General features: G+C 44.0%; 1 protein-coding gene across 2 annotated transcripts; it reads right to left on the reverse strand.

Moving 5' to 3' along the window:
• Positions 1–1,460: 1,460 nt before the first annotated feature.
• LOC308470581 (uncharacterized protein) lies at positions 1,461–16,473 on the reverse strand. Of its 2 annotated transcripts, XR_013982485.1 has the most exons (8): positions 16,291–16,473; positions 8,496–8,651; positions 6,606–6,929; positions 5,357–5,611; positions 3,339–3,482; positions 2,701–2,845; positions 2,143–2,187; positions 1,461–1,945 (listed from the first exon to the last, which is right to left on the reverse strand). XR_013982485.1 is itself a non-coding variant. In XM_080994032.1 (7 exons), the coding sequence occupies exons 2-7, from the start codon at positions 8,554–8,556 to the stop codon at positions 1,935–1,937; spliced, it is 840 nt and encodes a 279-aa protein (XP_080850158.1). In that variant the 5' UTR covers positions 8,557–8,651; positions 16,291–16,462; the 3' UTR covers positions 1,461–1,934. The 2 variants fall into 2 exon arrangements, 1 of the variants encoding a protein (XP_080850158.1); XM_080994032.1 differs by lacking the exon at positions 2,701–2,845 and having other exon boundaries at positions 16,291–16,462.
• Positions 16,474–17,637: the final 1,164 nt, after the last annotated feature.

A 17,637-nucleotide genomic window follows, 5' to 3' on the forward strand; every position in this document is an offset into this window, starting at 1 on the left:
AGAGACATTTCTTCTTCTTCTTTCTTTCAGAAGCAAGGAGCAAGCTTGCCATCACTCTGCTCCAATTACAGTGGTACCTCAGGTTAAGTACTTAATTCGTTCCGGAGGTCCATTCTTAACCTGAAACCGTTCTTAACCTGAAGCACCACTTTAGCTAATGGGGCCTCCTGCTGCCTCCGCGCCGCCGGAGCACGATTTCTGTTCTCATCCTGAAGCAAAGTTCTTAACCTGAAGCACTATTTCTGGGTTAGCAGAGTCTGTAACCTGAAGCGTATGTAACCTGAAGCGTATGTAACCCGAGGTACCACTGTAATTTGAAAATTAACCAAAGTTATGAAAATAAACTTTTAAAAGCACACATATCTCCTTTCCCCCAATCCTCAGATATAGCCACTATCCATATCAGGTGGGAGGGGTGAGGTATGTGCGTCTAACAGTCTCTTTATTCTACCCCTCCTCCTTCCTCTTCACAAAGGAATGTACAGTAGTCCTTTGCTGTATTAGCTAACATAGGGACTGAAATGAGGGTGCTGTGGAGGCTAAATTCAAAGGTGGGTGGGTGGAGCTGGCAGGAGGAGGCAGAAGTTTTTTCCACAGCTTGGATTTTAATCTGAGCCAGTGAAGAACTCATAGGATTATAAAGATTTCCCCTTCTTGTGGAGTTCCCAGAGCTTGTATATGAGCCCAAGTTAGGTAAACTTTGCCACCACCCCAGGTTTTAAATCAGAGATAAAACCAGAGCAATTGACTGGTCCCATAAATGCACATTAAAATGAGATTGCCATTCTGTTCAATGGGGCTTCACTCCTAAATTTGTAGTCTTAGTGTGGCTGAAACCAAAACTGACCAATAGTTGTATAGTTGGCTGTGCCACTTCTCAGCTACTTTGCTAAGACACTCCTTTCAGGAGCTGGTAGACTAAGCTGTGGGCAGTTCTGGGGGCAGGGGGAGTTTACTAAAATAGTTCAGTAGTATTATTCTTCCATACTTCAGGTATTTTTATTTGAAGACACACACCCTCCCTCAAAAAAAGTAATAATCACAAGGCCTCTTCAAATGAGTATGGTAAATATATTCTTAAAAAATAAAGACAAAACGATAACACTTACTATATATATATATATATATATATACATACATACATACACTGTATATACTCAAGTATAAGCTGACCCGAATATAAGCCGAGGCACCTTTCGGGCCGCTTGTCCCTCCGCCGCCCGCCTCACTCGAGTATAAGCCGAGGGGGGCTTTTTCAGCATAAAAAATGTGCTGAAAAAGTCAGCTTATACTCAAGTATATACGGTGTCTATCTAGCTATCATCTATCTATCTATCATCTATCTACCTATCTATCTATCTATCTATCTATCTATATCTATCTATCATCTATCTATCTATCATCTATATCTATCTATCTATCTATCTATCTATCTATCTATCTATCTATCTATCATCTTCTATTATTTGCACTTTTAGATCACAACTCTGACACATGATTTGTCCAAGGCTTCTCAGAAGGTATTTAACAAAGGTGAAATTTGAATGCAGATGACTATACTGCTGCTGCCACATTAATATACCTAGTCTGCTGCAACTATTACAGAGAGGACTATCTACAGATGCTATATAAAGGAGTGCTGCAGGAAAACAACCCTTCTCAAAACCTGAAGAAAGATGCATTGTATTATGCTGGAGAAAGAAGTGGATTCCAAATAGCAGACTGCTTCTTTCACATGAAAGGCAAGTCTTTCTTGACTAATAAGACACTAAAATGGCTTTGAGATTTCGTAAGATGGGCTTGCAGAGCAGAAGGTCACACAGAGTCCCTTGCCTTCGCAATCTGAATTGCAGAATCCCGCAGTATTACAGTTTTCCATGTGTTTCTTGACCCAGTCACTGCATTTGCTTCAATTTGGTTTGTCACTGGCGTTCCTATATCATCTCTAGGAGAAAGAAAGAATAATGATGACAGCAAGAATGCCACTGATTGCAATGAACTAAGAAATCATTCGCCTATCAGCATAATATATAAAATATTTTTCTATAACATGCCAATGTTGAAAAGGCCAGAGCAATGTATACACCTTTCTTCCTGTATTATTAACTGCAGTACTAACTAGCAGACTTAATAGATATTTACCTTCAGATAGGAAAAGCCGCTGGAGACATGTATTCCTTATTGCACCTGAGGAATGACAAAACAAAGGGAAACCAGAAAAGACAAATCAGATGGGAGGAGAGGAAGAATTATGTATTTTTCTGTCTACTTTTACCCCATCCATTCCACTCTTTAGAAAATAAGGCATCTATGTCCTGGTACCCACTGTTTTTATATACTTTGCTGAAACTTCATCTAAACCATTGTAAAAGCTGTTAAACATTTTCACTCAAAGTCAAGTTGTGGGCTGTTCACAGAAATGTTGTGGTTTGTATTGCCTTTTTGCTGCACATATGCATAAATCTTGGCTTGAACTCCATGAAGATGAAAACGCTTTATGTGGCTGTAACAAGTCACAATGCTCACAGTTTCTCTGGCATTTTATTAGTTTCACTTCAAATATAGAATTTTCACTGATGAATTTTAGAAAAATAGTTGAAGCCAAAAGAAAAACAAATGTTGTGGTCAGGGGGAAAGCAACGCACCCAAGCACTCTACTACCCACCCCATGGCTCCCCCAGCCAGAGTCTAGACACCCACCCCATAAGAGCAGTATAACCGGGTGTTCTTGTTTATCTTTGGACCCTGGATCTCACTGATTCAGGTGGACTTGTGTATTCAGGTGAAGTCGAACCCTTGGAGAGGGGGACCTTCTCTGTCCTCCCGCAAACTCCTGCACATGCATCTACAAAACAACAAGCACGTTTTGCCTTTGTAGTGATTTCATCATGGCAGCAAAAACTTCTCCAGCCTAAACTCTGCAGTAGGACAGCCACCCAGCTCAAGGCTCAACAAGGAATGCCTCCCTTCGCACCACCCCAGCCCAGGCACACTTCACACTGGAAGAGTTTCATCTTGAGGCAGACTTGGGGTGCATGGCTGGACTGTGTGGTTGTTCTTCTGGATTCAAGCTGAAGAAATTTAAATGCTACACCAAGCATCATCTGGTGCCTGTGTAGGCTTATTATAGGCAAAACTGAAGTGTTGAGTCCCAAAGATTGCGGGGGAACAATTATTCTAATAAGTAAATTATATGCTCCACACAGATCTTTCTTGTAACACACAAACACATGTGTATATAAGTTCCATTGAAAAGTTTCCTCCCCCATAGGAAGGTTTCCAAATGATATCCTGGGAAGAAAAACATGAATCTGCAGCCAATTCTTATAAAAACTGACCTTTCTTCTTTCTGCAATGAAAAAACGTAGCAGCACAAATGGCTGCCAGGATAACGATGAAAACTGGAATTAATATTTTCTTTTCTGCATCTTGTGATACTTTTTTGGTAGTTGTTTCATTTCCAACACGAACAAGAGCAGAACCTGTACAGGAGAGGAAGAGAAAAAAAGCAACATCTGGAGTGAATTGTATCTTTGGACATAACTGACTGTGACAATGTGCAAATACTCAAGCCTCAGGTACAATCAAGCCACCAGTACCTCACAAAAGTGAGGAAGCTACAAATAATCACAAAAACACTGCCCACATCCCTTTCCTCAGTGCCACTCCTCCATCATGAATCTGTCAGTGGAAGTCCCTCCTATAAAACCTCCATGTTCTGGGGCAGTACACCCCTGAATACCAGATGCAGGAGACAGATCAGAGGGAAAGGCCGTGGTCCTTGGATCCTGCTTGGAAGTTTCCTGGAGATGTGCAAATAACAGACCCTCCAAGCGTCCCTATTTTCCAGGGATAGTACTGGATTTATAGAAGCCGTCCCAGTTTCTGATTTGATCTCAGAATGCCCCACTTTTCCTTACAACATCCCTATTTTCATCGGGGAAATGTTGGAGGGTATGGCGTTATCCAACCCCCGAGCCAAGGAGATAAGTAACTATACAACCTTTAGAAGACATCTCATTAAACAACAGGGAAGTTGTTTAATGTTTATATATGTTGCAATCCACCCTGTGTGGCTGGGGCAACCCAGTCAGAAGGGTGGGGTATAAATAATAAAATGTTGGTGATGATGTTGGAATAGTACGTCCCTATTTTCATCTGAAAAATGTTGGCAGGTATGAAATGGTTACTCCAAGGAGCAGTGCTGGACTAGCTCAAAATAAGTGACTAGCTAAGCTAAGGCCACAAACTCAGGGCACTTGTAGACCATTGCTATTTTGGGTAGGATTCAATCACATACCAGGATGTCATGAATACATCTGCCCCAAGTAGAGAAATACAGCATGAGTTAGGAAGCAGTCAGGCAGCTGGGAGCAGCCCCCCTCCCCCTCCTCCTGACAAGAATGAAATGTAGATAAGGTGTTAGCAGAGAGTGGGAGGGAGAGAACTCAACTCACTTAAGAAGCACAGGCAGGCTCAGAAAGCAGAAGGGGTAGCATTTCTTCACTGGAAGAGGAGGCAATTAATCCCCTGAGCCCAAAGAGTAGACGTATGGGAAAGGTATTAGACAGGAAACAAACCCAGAGACATAAGGGTCATAGGTTCAGGATATTCTGCAGAACCAGGATGCACTCCTCAGAAGGGTCAACTGACTCGTAAGGCACAGATGCTTGGTTAGACGTCCGAGACTAATTGTTTGTATCACAATAAATTTTCTAGCTAATTACGACTTGTGTGCTGTGTTATCAAGATGGCAGCCTGGGCTCTTGACACAGGAAATTCAGGTTGCTCAGTTAAACTTAATCTGGAGCTCTTGCATAACAAACTCACCCACCCACCCACCTACCCACCCCACAATTCTGACTTAATCTGACAGGAAAACACACCAGAAAGTGTGGGATAACGATTGCTTGATGCAACATCATTGACTGCTTAACATCCCCCCACACAAAAAATCAGGATGAATGCTCAATAAACAGGTTCTCTAGAAGTGACCTCAGTACAGAGCAGAGACTGGGCTCTGGGCTCCAAACATTAAACCCACCAATCATTTCTTTCCAATTCACCCCTCCCCCAAAAACACATTCCCATCTAGATTATTATTATTTTATTCTTCATTTATTACATTTGTATACCACCCTTCATCCATAGATCTCAGGGCAGTTCACTACATAATCAAAATCACAACCAGTATCCTGTCAGTTAATTTTCTCTCAAAATACCCATTCCCCACCCAAAAATCTTCCACTACAGTACAAGTTAAAGTTGATTTTCAAATGGATCCAAGCCAGTGTCACTGCCATGGCTTTCTAGACAGTTTAGTCTGTAGGCAACAAGACATTTTTGTTGAACTCACCCTGGGGATTATCACAATTTGTGTTGTTGTTGAGGATGGAGCAGCATATCGTGCCACTATCAAGAGAATGCCGCTGAAGAGTGCTGATGAGAGAGAATGAGCCATCTTCATTTTTCAAAGACACAAGTTTTGAATTGTGAGTTAGGTTGGTTCCATGGTCACCAAACCAATAGAGCTGCCTTTGTGGATGCCCTCCCGATGCTGTGCACACCACAGTGTCCTTCTGAATTTTGATTTGAGGTTCAGAATACGGTGCTGGAAAATATGTAGGTGGTAGCTTATTTAATCAATTTAATCAAAATATTTCTAGCCCACTTTGCATTATGAAAGGGGAGCCAAAAGTGGGTTACAACATCAGTAAGTTAAAAGCATAAGATAGTCCTATTCAGAGCAGACACATTGAAATTAATGGACATTACAAACTTAAGCTCATTAATTCTGTTGAATTTACTTTGAGTAGGTCTTAGCTGAAGACACCTCATGTACATAAACAAAACCACCAACCAACCAAGATAAATTATGGCCTTTTAATCTCTCTCTCTCTCTCTCTCTCTCTCTCTCTCTGTGTGTGTGTGTGTGTGTGTGTGTGATGGGGTGGTATTATTTTTGTTTGTTACTGTGATATGTATTTTTGTGTTTTTATATCATAAACTGCCCTGTGATCCTTGGATGAAGGATGGTATAGAAATAAGTAAACAAACAAACAAACAAACAACTGACTGAAGAAAAGTAAAATAACATAATAAGCTCAACAGTCAACAATTCACCACAAAGCCTCAGGAAATGGCTCAGTTTGTTAGTGTGCGGTATTGATAACACCAAAGTTGCAGCTTCGATCCCTGTATGGGACAGCTGCCCATTCCTGCATTGCAGGGGTGTGGACATGATCCCAAGGGTCCCTTCCAACTCTATGATTCTGTGTAATAAATAGGCCTTTAACTGGCACTAGAATTTTATAAAGGTTGGCACCAGCTTTATCTGGGGTGGAACAAAATTTTGCAGCCAGGTACCTATGTATGTAAATAGAACAATAAAGAAATTGTTCCCAGACTATTATGGACCACGTTCAGCTAAAGGTCATTATTTCTTCAGAAACAGAACTGGGTTTGCTATATATTTAGCATGCCCACACTTCCTCCAATATGCATTTTCATTACTTTAATATCACCTTGCATTTGACACCAGCCCCAACCCATGTTCCATCAAACCCAGAGTTCTTGATGTCCGTTGTTCATTGGCTTAAACTTACCAACAACCTTTAGATATATAATTTTGTTGTGATCATCTCCATTAACAGCTTCCAAAAAAAACTTATAATGTCTTTGGTCAGATATTTTTACTTTGTGGACACTGAGGATAACAGATTGATTTATCACCATCAACGAAATTCTTCCATTGTCAGTAATATATTTATTGCTTATTGAGTTGAGGTCACTTTCCTTTGGACAACTTGTCTCATTATGACAGAACTTCACTGTTGCATTTAGCATTGCTTTGTTGTTCTCACATGTAAGGTTAATGGTTTTCCCAAGTGCTGCAGTAACATCTTCGACACATGTGAAATTTGGGAATTCTGAGAGAAAATGGGGTGGGGAGACATAGCAAATGCATCAGTTGATTCAAGCACTGAAACAGGCGATTAAAAGGCACTATTATGACAGCCAAGGTCAGCTGCATCTGTCAGTCAGGGATGGCTGTAGCTCAGTGTCAGAAGCAAACCAGCAGTAAATCACAACGTGAAAGTTCGAATTAACTCTTTATTACCAAAACTATAATCTGCACAGGAGTGTCAGGCCTAATAAGCACATCAACTCAACTCCAGTAGGTCTTACTCCTGTGAAGCAGTTGTTGAGACTGAAGACCCCTGCCTCCCCACAGCTGCCAAAGTCCCCTCATCTCTGGGATTCCCCCCACAAGCAATCAGAGACTGCACCTGTGTGCCTGTCTTTGCTCCTCCCCTTTCATGCCTCTCCTGGTTCTGGGAGATGGGGGGGGGTGGGAATTTGTCAGAGCAGGAGGGAAAGACACCTACAGTATGACTCTTCACCAGCCTGACTCATCTCCACCTCTTGGCCTCTCTGATGGAAGCTGTAGTCCACAACATTTGGAGGGAAGTTTAGTGAAGGCTGTTTTAGCCCTTGAGATAAGGATTGTAACCTAAGGCTGGCAAAAGGTACAATCCTAAGGCATCATAAACTGCCACCAGTTAACGTAAACAAGCCTTCCTCCACCTGGAACTCCCATCCTTTTTAAGGGATGCTGGACAGAAAGATGAGACTAATGCTGACCTCCAGAAGTTAGACTACAGCTCCCATAATTCCTCACCGTTAGCCATGCAGGCTGGTACTGATGGGAGCTGTAGTCCAGAACACCTGGAAGGCATAAATTTGGGGAAGAAGGTGTCTCATTGGTGCTTACTTCTGAGTAGACATGTGTAGGCTTGTACCATAAAATGCTGAGTGGGTTTGGGCTGAACATCTTACTCTTGTACAAATGCATGTCGGAGTATAAAGCTGTGGGGAAAATAGTAACAGGAGACAAGCTAGAAGGGTGTTGAATTTATAATAATCATTTAAATCCGGTTAGGAGCACTGGCCAGGAAAGTATATAATCCATCACCAACAGCAATAGGTAGGGAGCATAAATTAGCACATAAGGACCACTTTGTATACAATCTGCAAAACACAATCCATGTTAGCCATTGCTGACAGCAGAGCCTGTGTTCCTCAATATATTGTGGGACTCCAACTTTCATCAGTCCTGGCCAGCATGGCCAATGGTGAGGGATTATGGGACCAACTTCTGGAGGTCAACACCAGTCTCATTTTTCTGCCCAGCATCCCTTAGAAAGGTACACATGGCAAGAGAATTTGCACAGCTGTACTTAATTAGGATTTATGCACCATGGCTGTAGTTGTACCAAGATTTATGTAATATTACTGAAATGCAGAAAATACAGCTCTCATTTTTCAGAAATGTGCTTAATAGCTCAGAATACCTGAACACAGAGCAGCTGATACATATTTTTAGTATTGAAAGCTGGGGCTATCTCCTATCCCTATGCAATGAAAGGCAAAAATAAGAACAAAAGATAATTCCAAAGCACCCCACAGTCACCAATGGGCATAGGAATGCTTACCACTAGATCCCTGAGTGGTTACTAATAGGAAGCACAGAGGTAAGAGCTGAAGGGATGCCATCGGGATGATGTTGAAAAAGTGCTACAGGCCAGCCCTGCTGCTGGAAGAGGTTTCTGACACCATGTCGCACACCTGAGAAAGACCTCGTTGTTCACCTGTTGAGAAAAGAGGATTTGTGAGAGTCCTCCTCCATTTTCATGCAGTTGAAACGGATTTGAAAGAAGACCACTTCCAACAGAGTCCTTCACATTCTTCCTCTGAAGTTGATTCATCCTTAAAAAAAACCACACCAAAAATATTGCAGAACAAAGAACATGTTGGATAAGTGTGAAATCACTTTGTAACAGTAGTGAATGGTATGGAGGTGCTTACCTGACCTCCCAGCAGGTGAGTCACTGCCATCACAATGCAAATGCACCAGCAAAGCCAGTCTGGTGCTCTTGCAGGTATGTCTGCATTGTGCTGCACTCTCCTTCCCAGTAAGCGGCAGTGAGACACCTTTTGGGAAGTCAGGTAAATGTCATCACCGCATTGTCTGCTACTGCTTCATAATATGAAGGGACTGGCAATCAATCAGCAAGCATGAATGTGACTGGGTGTCAGTCACAGAAGGGAGTCTTCCCTACTTCTTGGGGAAGGGAAAAAATTCCTGGAAGGAGGCATAAAAAAACAAAACCTGCTCATATATTTGAAAGGTACCCATTGGGGATGGAGGCCTTCAAATCCAGTGGGGCACAGATATTTTGGCCACATCATCCTCTTGCATTGATTTACAGTGATTTCTGTTCCTGTCTACAAACACATGATATCATCTTTCTTCAAGAAACTTGGGCAAAAGAGGGCACTATGGTTGAATTACAGGGTTTTACAAGTTATACTCAACCAGCTCTTAAAACTGCAAAGTATGGAAGGCCTAGAGGGGGGGCTCATGGTGCTGGTGTCAACCTCTCTTAATGTATCAATTTTTTAGTGTTGTCCCTTTCTGATAGTCTCCTGAGAAATACTTATGTATATACATCCAGTAAAGTCTTGTGAGGAACTGAGATCATATTGGGATATTTTGGCCACGTCATCCTCTTTCATTAAAGCACTGTTAAACCCAGTGGTTTTTTTCTGGGGGGACGCATACTCCTAAACATTTTGTGAATTTACATTTGGCCTCATTGAGGGGCAGTATTTCAATATGAGTAGGAAAATGAGACTAGCCCTAAACATTTTTTTAGAAAAAAAGCACTGGTTATACCCTTTTAAACAGTCACAGCTTCCCCTGAAGAATCCTTGGGAGCATAGTTTGTTACAGGTGCTGAGAGTTCTTAAGAGAACTCTACAGTCATACCTTGTTCTGGGACTCTGTTCGACTCCCGAAACCGTTTGAAAACTAAGGTGCAGCTTCCGATTGGCTGCAGGAGCAGCCAGGAGATGCTCCTGCAGCCAATTGGAAGCCACACTGGACGTTTGGCTTCCAAAAATCGTTCGAAAACCAGAACACTCACATCCGGGTTTCGATTGTTCGGGAGTCAATTTGTCCAGGAGCCAAGGCATTTGAGATCCAAGATATGACTGTATGCCCTTCACAGAACTACAATTCCCAGGGTTTCCTGGCAAGAGGGATTAATTGTTAAAGCCCTCTGTGAAAGAAACAGGGGAACAAGCTACAGTTTCCAAAATTCTTTGGGGAGAACCATGACTGGTACAACAGTGCTCTGTGGCTGCTGTCTACCAACCTCAGTGCAAGACCAACATTCATATAAAGGCTGCTCATATCCAGCACGTAGAAACATTGCCAAGCACAGGCCTCCTCTATGCAAATGAGGTGGCAGAAACCTAAGATGGGAGAAGATGGCTGTATGGCTTCAGACTACTACAGGTAGGGACCCATTTTGAAATTCCCTCTACATTATTTGCTTACATTCCCTGCTGAACATGAGGTTCTTTTTTTGCTCCAGTGGGCAAGAGGATGGTGACCCAACGAGACCCAAGAGGCTGCATTCCAACTCCCTACAATTTAGACTTTAGGTTATCATGCTATAAACATGAATAACAACAATTCTTAAGGTTTGAATCCCAGAACACTAGCTCTGAAGCAACTGCCTTGCCAGAAAAAATAGCGTAGGTCCATTCTGCTATTGAATAAGGATCTACCATGTCATTATCTTTTCTACCAACAGAGGGGGTGCTGCTCATATCTTACAGACAAGACAAGAGTATCCTGTTCACAGTTCCTTATCACCAGTTACCAAGTTTGCAACAGGAAGAAACAAGAAAAACTAAGACTATATCTGCATTGGATGCAGATTTCCGGTATATTGCTGCATGCCACCCCAATCTCCAAGCAGTATGAGATCCCAGGAGTTCCAGGAGCTTAGCCAGTGTCCATGTTTCCTTTTGGAAATGAGGCCCAGTGGAGACTGTGGTGCTTTTCTGAAATATGGTTTATTTACACCTATATGCAACCTGAGCCTATGGTGGAGGGGCTCACAGCATTAACACCCCAAGAGGGTCTTGTTTCTTCCATAGCGGCAGCCTCAGATTCAAGCAGAAATCCAACATTGTGCTCTACTTCTCTGGCTCTCCAGCCTGCAGCTTTATCTCTAGGTCACATCACGGCAAACTCTGCTCTCAAACTATCTAAGAACTGAAAGGGAGATTCCACCCGGTAATACAAATACAAACGATAAGATGCATGAAAACACCAAATCAGGAAATTCCCATCCTTGAACTGAGGTCCTCAGAGAGGTGAAGGAGCCATGGCAGAGGTCCAGAGGTGGAGCCCAGCTCCGAAAGTGCACAGCATTTTTTTAAAGATATGTTGTGCAGGAAATCCTGGCCTTTGTCCTTGACATTTTTGGGCAAATGACCAAAAATCGAAACAGAAACAAAAACTGAACAGGCCAGCTTTGGGTTTTTATGCCCGCTTGACCTCTGTGACTGAACCTGGTTAGGAACAATCCTATATACAGTGGTACCTCGGGTTACAGATGCTTCAGGTTACCGACGCTTCAGGTTACAGACTCCGCTAACCCAGAAATAGTACCTCGGGTTAAGAACTTTGCTTCAGGATGAGAACAGAAATAGAGTGGTGGTGGCATGGTGGCAGTGGGAGGCCCCATTAGCTAAAGTGGTACCTCAGGTTAAAAACAGTTTCAGGTTAAGAACAGACTTCCAACCCGAGGTACCACTGTACATTATCCTGATTGTGAGGTTTGCCACTCAGTTTGGTCTTGTGTAGCTGGATCAAATTGTGCACTTGCTATTCCTTATAAAAGGAAAATGCCAGAGCAGTAGGGGCAGAGTCAAATTCTGATTGGGGACTGTATTCAGGGCAAAAAAACCCCACAACCCAGTTAAAGGCTTCCCATGCCACAAACCTAATCTGGCTCCTCCCCAACCCAGCTATTGCTTAAAACCCTGCTGAGAGCCCTAGGGTCCTGCTCCTGCCTCTATCCACCTGGCCCAGGGTGGGTCCTGACAGGTTCTATAAGGACTGCTGCTGCTGCCGCTGCTCAGCAGAGAGGGCTTCTTCTTTTAAATTGCTTTTAAATTGTTTTTTATATCCTTTAAAGGTTTTTTTAAGTGTTTTAACTGTTCTCAACTGAGTTGTAAGGGCATTTTGTGGGATGTGCCTGGGAGGAGAGGAGCAGGGGAGAGCGGGCGGGGGGGGGGGGGAGAGACCCAATAAAAGTGGTTGCGGATAGAGGCACTGGCGGAGGAACAGGAGTGCAGAGGGAGCAGACCGCCCCCAGCACCACTATTCCGGTAGGTTGCTATCGTGGCAGCCCCCCTGGACACGCACTGCGCACTGCCCCCACGTACCACGCCCCTGGGAGGCGTGCCACGCCCCCAGGGGTGCCAGCCACGCCCCTGCCTGCTCTCCGCCCCAAGTAGTGGAGCATGCAGCTTCACCACTGGGTAGAGGGAGGTATGGCGTGGGAGGAGGGGCAGGCCAGGTAAGGGGCACATGGCACAGGCAGTTAGTGACCATGCCGTGTGCCAGCCCACCCACCCCTTCAATCTAGGGAATTGTTGTTGTCATATCAGCCAGCCCTCGGGTCTGCAACTGCTGCTGTTGAATGCCAGGTCTGCCCAGAATAAAATCTCCCTCATCCATGATCTGATTATGGATGAGGAGGCTGATCTGGCATGTATCACTGAAACCTGGGTGGGTGAACAGGGTGGAGTCGGTCTCACCCAGCTGTGTCCACCTGGGTACTCAGTACAGCATCAGGCCAGGCTCAAGGGTCGAGGAGGGGGAGTTGCTGTGGTCTGTAGAGTCTCTCCATCTCCAAACTCTCTGTCCAGTCGGGTGTGTGGGTGTTCCTGGCTGCTTCGGGGACAGCCTTTGAAGCCTCTGCAGGGCAGCGGGGTGCCTTCATCCCGCTGCCCTGCAGAGGCTTTGTGCAGCTAACCCCAAGCTAGAACAGTGAGACAGAGAGCTGCACAGCGCTCTGTCTCCCTGTTCTGGCCTTGCGCTTAGCTGCGCAGCCTGAATTCGCTCTGTAGGACGCACACACATTTCCCCTTAATTTTTGGAGGGGAAAAAGCGCGTCCTATAGAGCGAAAAATACGCTAGGTTATCAGCACCTTCTCCCCTCCACAGAGGCAGGGGATCTATTAGCCCTCGGAGGCTGATGGGTCAAGTGGGATTTGAAATGGCTCTGAGGGGATTTCTGGCTGATATGACTAGCACCCCTGTTGAAGCCCTGACCAACCTCCAGAACACCAGGCATTTGACTGATTTAATTAACATCTGATGCCCTTTTAAAATGTTTTTTTGGGGGGGGGTTATTGGGCTGTTGTTTTTATTTTTATTTTTTATTTTGTGGTTTTATATTTTGATTTTGTTCTGTGAAATGCCCTGAGACCTCTGGGTATATGGTGGTATATAAATTAAATAAATAATAAACAAACACCCACCAGCATAGGAAACATAGGGAGCTGCCTCATACTGAATAAAACAATTATTCCATCTAACTCAATGTTGTTTCACTGACTGGCAGTGGCTTTCCATGGATTCAGATCAGGCACATTCCCTACCTGGAGATGTCAGGGATTGAACCAGGGACCTTGATCTACAATTTACCTACGGCCCTTCCTTTCAGGTCGGGTCCTTAGCCAAGCCTTAGGAGATGAAGAAAATGAAACCGAATCAAAACAGGAATTAATTTTGGCAGGCATGGACACGAAGGATTAATGCTGTTCAGTTAACCGCAAGTCAAACCTCAGGAGAGAGGCATGTTACTTGTTAAGGAAGGAAGTTAAGAAACAAAGCCACTTGAAAAATCAAAGATGTTAAAAAAAAAAAATGCTGTTTCTGGGAACATAAAACTGAAAGACAAATTCCACAAAGTGCATGAAATATAGTGAAAACTGATGCTGGCCCCAAATTCCACCCTCTAGGTTTGCAGCCCCATTCACAAGCTTCGAAAAAGTCCAGGCCCATGGTAGTAAAGAGGATGCACCCCTGAAACTCTGCATGAGGTATGGGGGGTGTCCCATGGCTTGTCTGCAAGAGGTGAGCACTTTTGTCTCCATGGGTTTGGGGGATTCCATCTGTATCTATACCTCCTATGCAGTCTAATGGAGTGAGGCAACTCTGTAAGATTGCATGGGAATATTGAGAGAGGCAGAAGCCTTATTTTTTATGGTAGAACATTAGAGGGAAGTTGTCTTACTCCTCCTCTCCATTATTTTTTAAAAGCTGAACAACTTGAGCTGATTTATTTTTTAAAAGGAAACGGGGATATGTACAAGAAAAATGCAGAGCTGTAATCTGGGGGAATTAATTTAAATGTTAATCAGTTAAACATTTGCTAACTGCATGTAACAAGTCCATCCTCCCTCCATTACAGTCCCTCAGTTTTAGCTCTTCTGGACAGTGCCGCCTTGTCTGCAAGATCAGCATATGGATTTGTTGGCCATCCAAGGCCAATCTGATTTTTACCGTGATGAAGAGAGAGACCTTCTGTTGAGTGCTCAACAGCAATAAGCACACAAACAACCAGACTCTCCCAACCCAGCAACAACAATTAGATAAAGAAAAGGGCTCTTGAGATGACAGTGCTGTAAGATCTGCACCATCTTCATCTAAACTCAGGTGCAGAGGTAAAGGGACCCCTGACCATGAAGTCCAGTCGCGGACGACTCTGGGGTTGCGGCGCTCATCTCGCTTTATTGGCTGAGGGAGCCGGCATACAGCTTCTGGGTCATGTGGCCAGTATGACTAAGCCGCTTCTGGTGAACCAGAGCAGCACACAGAAACGCCATTTACCTTTCTGCCGGGGAGGTACCTATTTATCTACTTGCACTTTGATGTGCTTTCAAACTGCTAGGTTGGCAGGAACAGGAACTGAGCAACGGGAGATCACCCCGTCGCAGGGATTCAAACTGCGGACCTTCTGATCGGCAAGTCCTAGGGCCACCCGCGTCCCTAAAAACTCAGGTATAAAAATGTGTAATTAAGTCATATTTCTTAAAGACACTGCAGCCTCCACTGCGTTTCATTCTCAATGGAAACACGACCCTGGGTGAGCTCCTGGAACCACATGGGATCTTGGGCAGAGATTGCGGATGGCTCACAACCTTTGTATCATTACCATCAAGTCCAGTTTGATCCAGGTACAAAGTCAGATAAGTCATTCCCACGTAAACAAAACTCCTTATGTAATGGAGAGTATGCTCTTCAGCAGCCTCCTTATAATAACTGGCTAGGCTTTGCCCTACAGGGCAAATAAAAGGCTTCAGGAAAAGAAACCCTTTCATTTAGGAGATGGGCACTCCCATCCATCCATCAAAGGATGTTGTCTTCAAACTCAGTTTTCCTCAGGCTACAGCTATTAACATTAATGAGCATAATTAAGTCAGGCCCGTTCATTTCAATGGGTCAACTCTAAGTCAAGCTGATGTGAATACCAACCACTCCATGGTCAGTATTTGCACCCTAAGGGGCAAAACTGTCACGTTACAAAAACAAAAAAACAAGAAGCATCCCTTCCGGATAAACTGTTTTGCATTACTTTGGGAACGGGGGTGGGGGAGAGAGTTGTTAAGGCGTCCAATCACTTTCTTCCTGAACCCCACCCCCCATTCCCTGCCAACTATGGTTCTCCGGAAGAAACTCAATCAATAGCTAAGCTGTGCATTAGTTCTTGGGAAAGGGGAACTCCGTTGTGTACAGCAGAGCCGAACGGATTTGCCACAAGATGCAACTGAGCCAGCATGAGTTTGACCAAACTGCGGGAGGCAGTGGAAGACAGGAGTGCCTGGTGTGCTCTGGTCCGTGGGGTCACGAAGAGTCGGACACGACTAAACGACGAAACAACGACAGCAACTGAGCCGAAATCAATACTGGCATACAGCGAGTACACTCCAGGCATTCTTAAACTGCACCTGGAGGCGATTTTGAGTAGGGAAATGGCTGGCAAGGGAAAGGGACTCTGCTGTCCCCCGCAGCTCCCCGGCTCCCAATCCAGAATCTGTTTTGGATTTAAAGGAAAGCGGACAGCGTTCATCCCGAAGCACACCCTCTAGTAGGCACCCTCAGCATAGCTGTCAATTTTTCCCTTTTCTTGCGAGGAATCCTATTCGGAATAAGGGAATTTCCCTTAAAAAAGGGGAAACGTTGACAGCTATGACCCGATTCTTGACGCCACGCAGCCTGGATCGGATTCTCCCACTCCGGTTTCTAAGCGCTGTCGTTACAAGAGGAACTCGATTTCGCTCCAGCCTCGCAAGACCTTTGCAGCTTTCTCAAACGGGCGACCGAAGCCAAAAAAAACACCCTGGGAAAAGCCTTACCTGAGAAGTAGAAAGCGCGAGCATCAAGAAGCATACAATCCCCGCTTATGAGCCAGCAGCGAGAAGCAACAGGGCACACGCAAAACGAAACGGAAACAAAACACGGAGAAGTGCTTTCACTTCTTGTATGAGGGATTAAGTTCAATGAGTCCACCCTCCCGGAAATAAGGGAATTCATCATTTAGGCTACCCACTTTCACCCCATCCCCTTTGTTTCACATCTCGAGGACGTGTTCTGGACTGGATCTAGACACATCAAAGAAGCGTTTTGGTTAAACCCGTCGTTAACATTGAATGAGAAATCGGGTTGGCAAAAATAGAACTCCATGGCGCCATCTGGTGTCACAGTGTTAGAATGCGTATTCAACGCATTGTTGTTTAGTCGTTTAGACGTGTCCGACTCTTCGTGACCCCATGGACCAGAGCACGCCAGGCACTCCTGTCTTCCACTGCCTCCCGCAGTTTGGTCAAACTCATGCTGGTAGCTTCGAGAACACTGTCCAACCATCTCGTCCTCTGTCGTCCCCTTCTCCTTGTGCCCTCCATCTTTCCCAACATCAGGGTCTCTCCTAACATGAGGGTCTTTTCCAGGGAATTCAACGCATATAAAGCGCTTTTTCTTTGCCAAGCGTAGCTGAGTTGCTTTCGTTAGGTTTGAGTTGGTTCTAGTCCAAGTATGACCTGACTGCTTATCTTAGACGTTTCAGGTTCTTTCATACATTGCAAACTCCTGCTGCAAAAGGCTCCCTTTAACAGTAACATTTCCCTCTGACAGCAGCATGTTAGGAAGACAGATAATGCTTCCCTTTCAGAGAAGCAGACATTTCCCCCCCACCAAAATTTGCAGCCAACAAATTACCTAGATTGTCTTTCTATCCCACTTTTCGTTCAAATGAATTCCAAAGCAGATTACAAACAATAAACAACAAGAACATAGCAGAACATCATATAAAATAATTAACAAGTCATCAATAAAACAATTGCGATCTATAAAACACTGTTAACAAAGCAGCAACTTAAAAAAAATAAGATAAACCACAATTAGAGCAAAAGTCCAATTGTATGAGCGACAAATCAATATGACATTTGTAATCAATAAAACAGTATTAACAACATTAAGAGGACAGCAACTAAAAAAATAAATTAAGCACTGCTAAATTCATACACACATTCTCCTTGCTGCCATGACCAGTGCCAGATTTACAAGCTATAGCTTAGGGCCCCACTCTCTTGCCCCCCCCAAAAAAAACCTTTAAAAAAGCTGCATGTACATTTCCAAAATATAAGATAAAAAACAAATAAAATAAAACCTACATACAGCAGCAGTGTTTTGTGTTGTGTAGGCTC

The sequence above is a fragment of the Podarcis pityusensis genome, assembly GCF_964106645.2.
Source record: "Podarcis pityusensis genome assembly, chromosome: 2".
Classification (NCBI taxonomy): domain Eukaryota; kingdom Metazoa; phylum Chordata; class Lepidosauria; order Squamata; family Lacertidae; genus Podarcis; species Podarcis pityusensis.